Raw genomic sequence first — 13885 nt, 5'->3', positions numbered from 1 at the left:
AATAGCGTTGAGACAAACAGCTGAAATCTGTCATGTGCCTAGTTCTCATTGGAATCCCTATCATATATTACACAAAATTTGCAACTGAGTTAGCCTCCCATTTAAATTTAAGGTACCACAAATTCACCTATTCCAAACTCATTGTGAGTTTATTTATATCTCAGACAGAATGCCAACTAGCATGGATTCCAAAAATACTGGCCATGCAAAACCCAGCTTGCTCTTTTCACACATGATATCCTAAAAGCCATGGATCAAAACAATCAAATAAATTTAGTAATGAAGAACGAATAAAAATATTGTCTATGGCTATGCTACTGTTCTCCTGCACCCTAGTTGGAAAAACGCAATATGCACCAGAACATGTGAGTTTAGCAGATCTACCAACATACTTTTTCTTGTGCAATCACATACAAAATTAATATTGAAGTCACCACATATAACTAATTTCTGGTACTTCCTATAAAGTGAATCAAGAACACTCTCTAGCTTGAACAGAAATGCTCTGAAGTCAGAGTTAGGGGACCTGTAAACAACACAAATTAGAAGTTTAGTTTCATTAAATTCAACTACCCCTACACACCATTCAAATATGGTTTTTTACGTACATGGCCACTCCGCCATGCCGCAAGGAGCTCTTTGAAAAACACCCAGCTAATCAGTATCCTGGTAAAGGAAGCCTCTGAATTGTCAAATTTTTTAAGTGGTGCTCTGATATACCAATAATTTCAGAACCAAGATCTATCAGCAGTTCACTAACTTTATCTGTAATACCTCTTATATTTTGATGAAATATTCTAATTCCTTCTCTACTTGAAAGAGGACGTCCTCTGAAGGTGATTCCTTAGTTAGAGGGACTTTCTTTAAGCAGGTATACCTATCAGCTGACTTCAATCTAAAAAAGGTGCAGCTGTAACACCAACTACTGCAGGAATTTTTCCATGAGCGGTACCACCATCCCCCACTACAGTGTCACCTATAAGCTTTGCCAGCCTCCCTTTCCCATACCTATTGAGGTGTAGGCCATGCCTAGTAAAACCCGATCTGCTGATGGACTCAACTAGCACCATTGCAATGTGACCCATTCCCTCTGCCATCAGTGCTTTGTCCATCCCCATGTTAACACACCTAACACACACATTAAGATGAAGCTGATCATGACGTGGAAACATTTGCACGAAATGCACATTAGTGTCACCAGTTTGAGTAGCTGTCTTTACCAGGTCACCACCTACATCATATTCCCGTCCCTATCAAGACTGTTCCCGGCTCCATCCACTGCCACTACCTGATATTCCTTTGTAAAATTCCTACATAACTCCCCTATATCAGTAATCCACACTTGGGCAGAATTTACCATTTCACAGATGTTATATTGAACAAAAAACCTCATTAGTTCCCCATTATCCTCTGTAATTAACAATGCACACAGCAACACAGCTACAAAATTACTGGCAAGCTACATGTTTTTTCAAAAGTGTTATAATATGTAATTTTCAAGGTAGAAACCAAATTTTCAATAATGACTATTACTCCCCTTGCAAAATGTTTACAGAAATGCTAAAAATTTGAAATTGATTGGGGGGGGGGGGGGGGGGAAGAGAGAGAGAGAGAGAGAGAGAGAGAGAGAGAGAGAGAGAGAGCTAGCTGGCTTTTACAACTGTGCAGCTGTGAGGAGGAATAATGTTTTCAGTATGAATTTTATTACAAAATGACAAAGGTAATTCTTTTCACATTATTCAATTTTTCGAAGTAAGATCCCCATGACGTTCATTCCCGAGGGCACCAAAGATATTTTCCATTACTATATGGGAGATCTGGAACAGCTGTGCAGTGTGATGTGATAGGTCGGATAGGTCTGCCTAGAAGACTGGGTTGAGGAGGATCTGTTTATGATGCACAAGAATGCACATATCCCTACTTTTACCCATCTACATCTATACTCAGTAAACCACCGTGAGATGCATGGCAAAGGGTATTTCCCATTTTACCAGTTATTAGGGTTTCTCCCTGTTCCAGTAATGTATTGAGTGCAGGAAGAATGATTGAATGCCTCTGCGCATGCAGTAACTATTCTAATCTTATCCTCGCAATTCCTGTGTGAGCGATATCATTTAATCTGGGTGTTGAAACTTTGTTAATAGACTTTCTTGGGATAGTTTATGTCTGTCTTCAAGAGTGTGCCAGTTCAGTTCCTTCAATATCTCTGTGACACTCTCCCACAGGTTAAACAAAGCTGTGACCATTTCTGCTGCCCTTCTCCGTATATGCTCAATATATGCTGTTAGTCGTGTCTGGTGCAGGTCCCACACACTTGAGTAGTATTCTAGGATCGGTTGAATGAATGATGTATAAGCAATCTCTTTTGTAGACTGATTGCACTTCCCCAGTACATTGCTTTACCCATGACTGAGCCTATGTGATCATTCCATTTCATATCTCTACAAAGTGTTACACTCAGATATTTGTATGAATTGACAAACTCCAATAGTGACTCATTGATATTATAGTCATAGGATACTATGTTTTTTCATTTTGTGAAGTGCAAAATTTGACATTTCTGAACATTTAGAGCAAGTTGCCTATTTCTGCACCGCGCTGAAATCTTATCAAGATCTGACTGAATGTACATGCAACTTCTTTCAGATAGTACTTCATGATGGATAACTGCATCATCTGCAAAAAGCATGATTTTACTATTAGTATTGTCTGCAAGATCGTTAATGTACAATATGAACAGCAAGGGTCCCAACACACTTCCCTGGGGCACACCCAAAGTTGCTTCTACACCTGATGATGACTCTCCATCCAAGATAACATTCAGTGTCCTCCCTACCAAAAAGTCCTCAATCCAGTCACAAATTGCACCTGATACCCCATATGATCGTACTTTTTACAATAAGCATAGGTGTGGTACTGAGTCAAATGCTTTTCGGAAATCAGGAAATACTGCATCTACCTGGTTGCCTTGATCCAAAGCTTTCAGTATGTCAGTGAGAAAAGTGTGAGTTGGGGTTCACATGATTGATGTTTCTGAAATCCATGCTGGTTGGCATTGAGGAAGTCATTCTGTCCAAGATACCTCATTATGTTTGAGCTCAGAATATGGACATTGGATGGTAGTTTTGTGGATTATTTTTGCTACCCTTCTTGTAGATGGGTGTAATCTGTGCCTTTTTCCAAGAAATGGACATGGTTTCTCGTTCAAGGACTCTACGATACGTTATTTTTAGAATAGGCCACAAATTCAGTATAGAACCAGAGAGGGATTTTTTCGGGACCTGGAGATTTGTTCAGTTTTAACGATTTCAGCTGTTTCTCAACACCACTGACCTTAATACTTATTTCATTCACCTTTTCAATGGTTTGAGGATTAAATTGGGGCAATTCTCCTGGGTTTCGCTTTGTAAAGGAACATTGGAAAACGGAGTTAAGAATGTCAGCTTTTGCTTTGATACCCACAATTTCAGTTTCTGTCTGATTCACTAGGAGCTGGACATTAACTTTGGTGCCACTAACAGCCTTCATATACAGCCAGAATTTCCTTGGGTTCTTTGGAAGATCACTTGGCAATATTCTGCTGTGGTAATCACTGAAGGCATCACACATTGCTTTTTTGAAAGCCAAACATTTAATTCAGCATCTCCATATCTATAGCCCTAAGTTTTTTTTTAACCTATTATTCAATAATCTCTGTTTCTTTTCAAGTTTCTTTACACAGTGGCTGTATACCATGGAGGTTCCTTTCCACTGTGAACTGCTCTACTGGGTACATATCTATCCAGTGCATGGTCAACTATCTTTTTAAACTTGAGCCAGAGTTCCTGTACATGGTCCAGACTTGTGCAGAAAGTTTCAAGTTCCTCACTGAGACATGACACCACTGGTTTTTTATCTAGTTTACTTAACAAATGTATGTTTCTGCTTGTTTCATTTGTCCTTTGTATCTTGGTAATCATTGTTGCCACAACCACGCTATGGTCACTGATATATTTCCATCATAATTCAGTTTTTTGATACAAAATCCTGTACTTTTGCACCATTTATATTTATGTTTGCCAATAACACTCAAATAAGTTAGATATGTTACTGTAGATTTCATCAAAAAAATATTCAGTCTGTATGTGAGTTCCATCTTAGTACTGAAAGATGTTGTATAGACTGTATCAGCCAGTAAAAGCATTTCCCCCATGTTTTGTACCTTTCCTGATCTTAATTCTTGTAATTTGCAGACAGCTTAGATGCCATAAAAGAAAAGGATAGAACGTAATTTTCTGACTCTATGATAGCTAGGCATGGAACATGCACAAGGCCTGATTTGTTGTTAACATTGACCTGTGATGGATCATGAGTAGTCTGTTTTCTTTCTTTCTTGAGAACAATTTCAGCTTAGTCAATAATTTTGCTTGCAGACAGAAAGAAAATATATAATTCCTTGAAGAAACAGTGCCTGATCTATGACATCACACTACATTTTATTCCAGAGGACAATTTTTTGATGAGTCAGTTCTTTGTTACTATGAATTATTATCCACCATGACTCTTAACACCAGCTAAATATAAACGTAACATGGAGGTTTTTCTTTTCTTTTCAGGTTACATTACGATATATCCAGTGGCAACATGAGAGGAAGATTTGCTATTACATCACAAAATGGCCAAGGTCTAATAACAATCGCACAAACTCTCGATTACAAGCAAGAGAAGCGGTTTATTCTGACTGTTACAGCTACTGACTCTGGTGGGAGACAGGATACAGCTACAGTATATGTTAATGTAACAGATGCAAATAATTATGCTCCAGTGTTTGAAAATGCTCCATATTCAGCCAGTGTATTTGAAGATGCTCCTTTGGGAACAACAGTTCTAGTCATAAGTGCTACAGATGGAGATGTTGGTCAAAATGCACAGATTACTTACACATTAGGTACCCTTGATGAGAGACAGTCTACACAGGAATTTGCAATTAATCCTCAAACAGGTGCCATTGTGACAACAGCGCTTTTAGACCGTGAGAAAGTGAGTGGATATTTGCTAACAGTGACAGCAAAAGATGGTGGTGTTCCTCCATTGTCTGATACAACAGATGTGGAGATAACTGTTGCTGATGTAAATGATAATGCACCAGTGTTTAGGAAATCGTCTTACTTTGGTTCAGTACCTGAGGATGCTGCAGTTGGTACAAGTGTTCTGCAGATATCAGCGACAGATGCAGACAGGGGACTTAATGGAAGAGTGCAGTATGCTCTTAGTGAAGAAAATGTGACTGAGGGTTCATTTGCTGTTGATCCAGCAAGCGGTGTTATTCGAACTGCCAAAGCTCTTGATAGAGAAAGTGTTGCTCAGTACGATTTGATCGCATATGCTTTAGACAAGGGCTCTCCAACATTATCGGGCTCTGTTCCTGTAACTATTAAAATAGAAGATGTGAATGATTCCCCACCAGCATTTGAATCAGACAGGATAGTGATGTATATAAAAGAAAATTCACCAATAGGATCCACAGTAGGAGAAATTTATGCACATGATCCAGATGAAGGAGAGAATGCAGTGGTACACTATGCAATAATTGGTAAGTCAGTCATATATTAATATTTTCTGTATTTTTAAAAATGTTGAAGCTTTTGCCATTACAGTGGTCATAGCAATGCGTAAAGTATTTGTGGGTAGTGTGACCATATCTAAATCCTTGAACTTGCAGTATTATGTTGTTTCATCATCTAAAATATTATTGACACAAACATTTATGTTAGCAACAGGGAGAATCACTCAAGGAAGTGTACTTGCTAGCACATCATTAGTCAATTTTTAATGGGCTTTTAGGTATTTCAGTAAGTCTATATTTCCCTTGCTGTCTGTGGGACATTAAATGCTAAAAAAAAGTCCAGGATATTTGTTGATTTTGATAGTGATTTGGGCCCAGTGAGCCATCTAAAGCAGGCTATCCTTTTCTGGAACCATTTTGTGCTGTAGTTTTTTTATTTTTTTTACTTTTTTAAAATTTATTTATTGTTCCGTGGGACCAAATTAAGGAGAAGTCTCCATGGTCATGGAACGAGTCAGTACATGAAATTCTAACACGATAGTAGAAACAGATAAAATGAAATATAAGAAACGTATTCAGGCGACAATTTGTAAGTTTAAATAAAGAAAATCAACGATGTAACACTGGAATTTGCTTAATTTTTCAGCTCTTCCAGGAGCTCCTCCACAGAATAGGAGTGAGCCATGAGGAAACTCTTCAGTTTGGACTGAAAAGCGTTTGGGCTACTGCTAAGATTTTTGAGTTCTTGTGGTAGTTTATTGAAAATGGATGCAGCAGAATAGTGCACTCCTTTATACCATATGACATAAGCGTATGAAGATATGCGAAGTAGACTACTTTTCGTGTTGAACTGTCACTTATTTCAGATACTGTTCTAATGGTAAATAAAGCAGCATTTAGTTTCTGAACAAGATCCTGAACATGGGCTTTCCACAACAGCTTACTATCTACCCGAATGCCTAGGAACTTGAACTGTTCCGTCTCGCTTATAATATGCCCATTCTGTCTGATCAAAATATTGGTTCTTGTTGAATTGTGAGTTAGAAACTGTAAAAACTGAGTCTTACTGTGGTTTAGCATCAAATTATTTTCCACAAGCCACGAACTTATTTCATGAACTACATTATTTGATAATGTTTCAATATTACACACAAGATCCTTCACTACCAAGCTGGTGTCATCAGCAAACAGAAATATTTTTGAATCACCTGTAATATTAGAAGGCATATCATTTATATAAATAAGAAATAGCAGTTGCCCCAGCACCGACCCTTTGGGAAGGCCCCACGTAACAGTGCCCCATTGGGACTGAACATCACTACCACTCTCAATATTGTGGAGAATTATCTTCTGCTTTCTGTTCTTAAAGTAAGAGGCAAACCAATTGTAAGCTACTCCCCTTACTCCATAATGGTCCAACTTCTGCAGTAATATTTTGTGGTCAACACAGTCAAAAGCCTTCGTTAAATCAAAGAAAACACCTAGCATTTGCAACCTTTTATTTAATCCATCCAAAACCTCACAGAGAAAAGAGAATATAGCATTGTCAGTTGTTAAACCATTTCTAAAACCAAACTGAACATTTGACAGCAAATTACGTGAATTTAAATGCTCCAGTAACCTTGTGTATATACAACCTTCTCGATAACTTTAGCAAACACCGATGGCATAGAAATAGGTCTATAATTGTCAACATTATCCCTGTCTTCCTTTTTATAAAGTGGCTTCACTACCGAGTACTTTAATCGGTCAGGAAACCGACCACTCCTAAAGGAAAAGTTACAGATATGGCTAAGTACTGGGCTAACATACATAGAACAATACTTCACTATTCTGCTAGATACCCCGTCATATCCATGAGAGTTCTTGGTCTTTAGTGATTTAATTATTAACTCAATCTCCCTCTTGTCAATATCATGGAGGAGCATTTCAGGTAACAGTCTCGGAACACTTTTTTCTACGAGCGCTATATGATTTCCTGTTGGGGCTAGGTTTCTATTTAGTTCACCTGCTATATTCAGAAAGTGATTATTAGATACTGTACATATATGCGACTTATCAGTAACATTCCCTCTACGCACTGATTCTATATCCTCAACCTGTCTCTGCAGACCAGCCTCTTCCTTTACGACTGACCATATGGTTTTAATTTTATCCTGAGACTTAGCTATTCTATCTGCATACCACATACTTTTTGCCTTCCTAATAACTTTAAGCACCTTACAATACTGTTTATAATGGGCTGCTGCATTTAGATTTTGACTGTTCCTCACGTTTTGATATAATTGCCACTTTGTTCTACAGGATATTTTTATCCCTCTAGTTAGCCACCTAGGCTGCCTGTTTGTGCTAGTACCCTGTTTTGAACGTTCTAATGGAAAGCAACTTTCAAAGAGCACGAGAAAAGTCTTAAGGAAAGCATTATATTTATCGTCTACTGTATCAGCACTATAAACATCTTGCCACTCTCGTTCCTTGATAAGGTTTACAAAGGTCTCTACAGCAACTGGATCAGCTTTCCTAAAAAGTTGATAACTATATTTAACATGAGTTGTAGCACAAAAATCTTTTAGACTTAAAATTTGTGCATCATGATGAAAGGCCATTCACTTTTTTGCTAACAGAATGCCCTTTTAGTAATGAGGAATGAACAAAAATGTTGTCTATGGTTGTTCTGCTGTTCCCTTGCACTCTCATTGGAAAGAATACGCTTTACATAAGATTATATGAATTAAGGAGGTCTACCAGCATCCTTTTCCTTGCACAATCACTTATACAATTAATATTGAAGTCACCACATATAACTAACTTTTTGTATTTCCTATAAAGTGAACCAAGAACCTCCTCTAGCTTTAGCAAAAATGTTGTGAAATCGGAGTCTGGGGATCTATAAATAACAACAGTTAGAAGTTCAACTCCACTAAATTTAACCACACCTGCACAACATTCAAACACCTTTTCAGTGCAGTACTTTGAAACATCAATTGACTCAAATGGGATACCGTTTTTCACATACATGGCTACTCCCCCACACTGCAAAGAGCTCCTAGAAAAGCTCCCTTGCTCCCTTCCATAACCTTTCCCCTTTGATTACCCTTACTGCGTTCATTTCAGGATTTCCCCCCTACAGTTCTGTCCTGTACTTTCTTAGTCTCTTACGCAGCTGCCTGTTTATTCTTTCCTTTTCTATTTCCTCCTGGTTTTTCTTTGTTCCTTCAGTTTTTTTTCTTGTACCTTTATTTCACTCATATCTTCCCTCTGACAGTCCTCTGCACTCTTGTGTTGATTTTTCTTATAAATTCTGCCTCTATTTTTTTCCATTAGTCACTTATATACATTTAACAATTTATTATGGTTCATAACCTTGTAGTAGCTGATTCATATCAGTAACCGTCATATTAGCGATGGAGGACAGGAGCTGGTTATGCTCAAGAGGAAACTTTTTCAGTAATTTCTGGTTTCCTCATTCGAGTGGCCGTATTGTCCATAAGTTACTTTGCAGTTATTGGGGGCATTTTATTTCTTTCTCACCACCTTCAGTACTTTTAGTTACTGTTTCAGTTTATGGTACTGAAAGTATTAATCACAGGGTGAAGAACTGAACTCTTGTGTGTAAGGAGTTGGGGTTCATATCTCCACTGGCCAGCAAGATTTAGGTTTTGTTTGATTTCCCTGAGTCAGTATAAAACAGTTGCCAGAATGGTTCTTTTGAAATGGACACATACATAGAGCGATTTATGCTTAGTTGTGTTGCACTCATGGTCTAGGGGTAGCGTCTTTGATTTGTGATCAAAACGTCCTCAGTCTCGGGTTCGATTCCTGCCACTGCTTAAATTTTGATTAATGATCAGCATTGGCAGCCAACGACTTCCAACATAAGAAGTAATCTTCATTCTGCCAATGGCCTTATCCAAGAGGGTGGAGGAGTGGACAGAGGTTCAGGGCACACCTTGTCCTAAGAATGGGAAACTGCCCTTAAAGGTTGAAGAATCAGCAATGATCAACAACATGAGGATGCAGAATGCAATGGAAACCACTGCATCAAAGACACGTAATGTGTATCCAAAGGACATGTGGCCTGTAATTGAAAATTAGTCTTGATGATCTCTCCATTGCCAAAAAATTCCAGAATAGTCCCCCATTCGGATCTCCAGGATCCAAGGTGGATGTGACCATGAGAAAAAGATTCAATAATCAACAAAAGGATAATGTTCTATGAGTCAGGGCTAGGAATGTCAGAAGTTTGAATGTGGCAGGGATACTAGAAAATCTGAAAAGGGAAATGCAAAGGCTCAATCCAGATATAGTTGGGGTCAGAGAAGTGAAATGGAAAAGAAGACAAGGATTTCTGGTCAGACGAGTATAGTGTAATATCAACAGCAGCAGAAAATGGTATAACAGGAGTAGATTCGTTATGAGTAGGAAGTTAGGGTAGACAGTGTGTTACTGTGAACAGTTCAGTAATAGGGTTGTTCTTATCAGATTTGGCAGCAAACCAACACCAACAATGATAGTTCAGGTATACATGCCAACGTTGCAAGGTGAAGATGAAGAGAGAGAGAAAGTATATGAGGATATTGAAAGGGTAATACAGTGCAGTGTGTAAAGGGAGAAGAAAACCTAATGGTCATGGGGGACTGGAATGCAGTTGTAGGGGAAGGAGCAGAAGAAAATATTACAGGAGAATATGGGCTTGGGACAAGTAATGGGAGACGAAAAAGACTGATTTAGTTCTGTACAAATTTCAGCTAGTAATAGCGAATTCTCTGTTCAAGAACCACAAGAGGAGGTGGTATACATGGAAAAGGCTGGGAGATACTAGAAGATTTCAGTTAGATTACATCATGGTCAGACAGAGATTCTAAAATCAGATACTGGATTGTAAGGAATACCCAGGAGCAGATATAGGCTCAGATCACAATATTTTAGTGATGAAGAGCAGGTTGAAGTTAAAAACATTAGCCAGGAAGAATAAATATCATTATGAAGTGGGATACAGAAGTACTAAGGAATGACGAGATACACTTGAAGTTCTCTAAGGCTATAGATACAGCAGTAAGGAATAGCTCAGTGGGCAGTACAGTTGAAGAGGAATGGACATCTCTGAAAAGGGCAATCACAGAAGTTGGAATGAAAAACATAGGTACAAAGAAGAAAACTGTGAAGAAACCACGTGTGGCAGAAGAAATACTTCAGTTGATCGATGAAAGTAGAAAGGAGAAAAATGTTCAGGGAAGCTCAGGAATACAGAATACGAGTCACTGAGAAATGAAATAAATAGGAAGGGCAGGGAACCTAAGATGAAATGGCTGCATGAAAAAGAAATGGTTGTTGGAAAGAGAGACTCAGCATACAGGAAAGTTGAAACAACCCTCAGTGACATTAAAAGCAAGGGGGGTAACATTAAGAGTGCAGCGGGAATTCCACTGCTAAATGCAGAGGAGAGAGCAGATTGGTGGAAAGAATACATTGAAAGTTTTTGATGAGGATGCTTTGTCTGATGTGATAGAAGAAGAAACAGGAGTCAGTTTAGAAGAGATAGGGAATCCAGTATTATAAATAGACTTTAAAAGAGCTTTGCAGGACTTAAGGTCAAATAAGGCAGAAGGGATAGACAACATTCCTTCAGAACTTCTAAAATCATTGGGGGAAGTGGCAACAAAACAATTATTCACATTGGGGTGTAGAATGTATGAGTTTGATGACATACCACCTGACTTTCGGAAAAATATCATCCACGTAATTCTGAAGACTGCAAAAGCTGACAAGTGCGAGAATTATCACACAATAAGCTTAAGAGCTCATACATCCAAGTTGCTGACAAGACTAATATACAGAGGAATGGAAAAGAAAATTGAGAATGTGCTAGATGATGCTCAGTTTGGCTTTAGAAAAGGGCCTTTTGTTGAGAACTGCTTCAATGGTTATACACTGTACAGTCGCCCACAATGCGACAATCTTCCAAAGAAGGTGAACCACTAGCCTTAACCCATCAGGATTGTGGAGGTCCTTCACATCCCAATACTCTATGTGCCCCGCCTCCCGTCTGTGTCATTTGCCTTGCTCACGAGACTGCAGGATTCTCCAGAAAGAAAGAAAAATAATGGAATACAAGACCCTGTACTGACTGACCTACATCGAGGCTAAGAGAAAATATGAGAGGCTACATCCTGTGCATATGAGGTCAACCTATGCCACCGCTATGACAATGGTTCAGCCATCTTCCATTCTGCCATGTACAGTGGACTCTCAGAACCGTCAGACTCCACCTGCCCCCTTGATGGTGGTGGGCACTTCCCTCCATGTTGCTCCTGCACAACCTGCTTCAGATCCAACCCCCCTCCCCCCAATCATCGGAGACATCAGTCCCCACTTCTCAGCCCGAGAAGCATAAGTCTTCTTTGGCTCCTCTCACCAGGAAGGGATCCCTTGGCTCACTCCCTTCCCAGATTCCCACCAGTGGCAAAGCTGACACCCGCCAGTGGTTAAAGCAACTGCAGATAGCTTCACGGTCCTCCTCAGTACCTGAGACTGAATCAGTGAAGCCCTCCCAGCCGGACAAACCTAAGGAGCAGCGAGATAAACCTAAAATGAAAGTCCCCCAAGAACCAAGGCACTGCGGTGGCACCCGCACCACCACTACCCACAAGCTGTGTGTCTGAGGATGTGGTGGAGATTCTGGCATCCGCTGATGACCTAGATCTCGCTGGGCTCTGAGACACAATGGCTGTCGATCGCTCAGGTACTCGTCTGGTGGCAGCAGGTGACCCTGAGGTGTAGACTGTCTCATTGAGTGTTTCATGCCTTCCCAGTCGAACGATCATGTAATCCTCCAGTGGAATTGCGGTGATTTTTTTCCACCACCTGGCTGACCTATGGCAACTGTTAAGCTTTACACCTGCTTTTGCGTTGCCCTCCAGAAAACCTGGTTCTCGGCAATGTGGACTCCTGCCCTCCACGGCTATAAGGGATGTTACAGGAACCGTAGCGACTATAATAGAGTGTCAGGTGGAGTTAGTGTCTATGTCTAGAGAAATAGAACCTAGTATGTTGTCCTCAATACAGAGTGCTCATCACAGACAAGGAAATTGTCAAGAATGCCCAGGGAAGTGTGATAGGGCCATTCTTATTCTTTATATGCGTAAATGATGGGAGAGACAGGGGGAGCAGTCTGTGGCTGTTTGCTGATGATACTGTGTTGTACGGGAAAGTGTTGTCATTCAGGGACTGTTGAAGGGTACAAGATGACTTGGACGATATTTGTAGTGTGATGAATGGAAGCATGTTCTAATTGTAGAAAAATGTAAATTAATGCAGCTGAATAGGAAACACAATCCCATAATGTATGAATACAGCATTAGCATAACATACAAATACAGTGTTAGTAGTGTGCTGCTTGACATAGTCATTTTGATACGGTATCTGGGTGTAACCCTTCAAAGGGATAGAAAATATAATGAGTACATAAGGACAGTGATAAGGAAGATGAATGTTTGACTTCAGTTTATGGGAAGAATTCTAGGAAAATGTAGCTCATCTGTAAAGGAGATCGCTTGTAGAGCACTAGAGTATGACACATTCTTGAGTACTACTAGTGTGTTTGGTCCCTACCAGATCAGATTAAAGGAAGACATCGAAGCACTTCAGAGGTGTGCTGCTAGATTTTTTACACATAGATTTGATAAGGAATCTCTGGAGGGAAGATGATGATCTTTTCACAAAACTGTATTGAGAAAATTAATAAACCCAGAATTTGAAGCTGAAGCTGCAGAACAGTTATTCTGACACCAATCTACATTTCAAATAAGGACCACAAAGACAAGATAAGAGAAATCAGGGTTCATACAGTAGCATAGAGACAGATATTTTCCTCTTGCTCCATTTGCAAATGGAGCAAGGGGCAGTTTGCAGAAAATATGTGTAGATTAGATGTAAATACCCATCCCAAATTTCCGTACCTGACATGTTTTGCTGGCAGTCTCCTTAGCAGATATAATCGCAATTTTAAAAAGGTCTTTTGGTCGTCAGTAAAGAGAATTTGTAGGTATTTAAAGGCAACATGGGCTGTAACCTAGAATTTTCTAGGAACAGCATTAGAGGAATAATGGCCTTCAGTAATGCGTGTTGAAGAAGTAAAATCAATGGCAGATTCTGTGTAGCTGGTTCATTCATAGAACTGCAAAATTCTTTGATTTTGTGGTATTGCACTTTCTACTTTTGAAGCTGAATATGTGGCTTTGGTGTTAACTGTTCAAGATAATACTGTGATTAATGTATGTCTGTGGTAGATCCTAGTGTTCCAAATAAAGGAGCTATTCAGTTAGCCAATAATCTAGTGAC

At 39.4% G+C, this 13885-nt stretch overlaps 1 protein-coding gene across 1 annotated transcript in view; it reads left to right on the top strand.

Moving 5' to 3' along the window:
• Positions 1-13885, top strand: part of LOC124717078 (protocadherin-like wing polarity protein stan) — a 368864-nt gene that overhangs the window by 58397 nt on the left and 296582 nt on the right. The window contains exon 8 of the mRNA XM_047243768.1: positions 4596-5572. Within this exon, the coding sequence (XP_047099724.1) occupies positions 4596-5572 (977 nt within the window). The remainder of the gene's footprint in view (positions 1-4595; positions 5573-13885) is intronic.

The sequence above is a fragment of the Schistocerca piceifrons genome, chromosome 1 (assembly GCF_021461385.2).
Source record: "Schistocerca piceifrons isolate TAMUIC-IGC-003096 chromosome 1, iqSchPice1.1, whole genome shotgun sequence".
Classification (NCBI taxonomy): domain Eukaryota; kingdom Metazoa; phylum Arthropoda; class Insecta; order Orthoptera; family Acrididae; genus Schistocerca; species Schistocerca piceifrons.
This window is presented reverse-complemented; position numbering and strand designations above follow the sequence as displayed.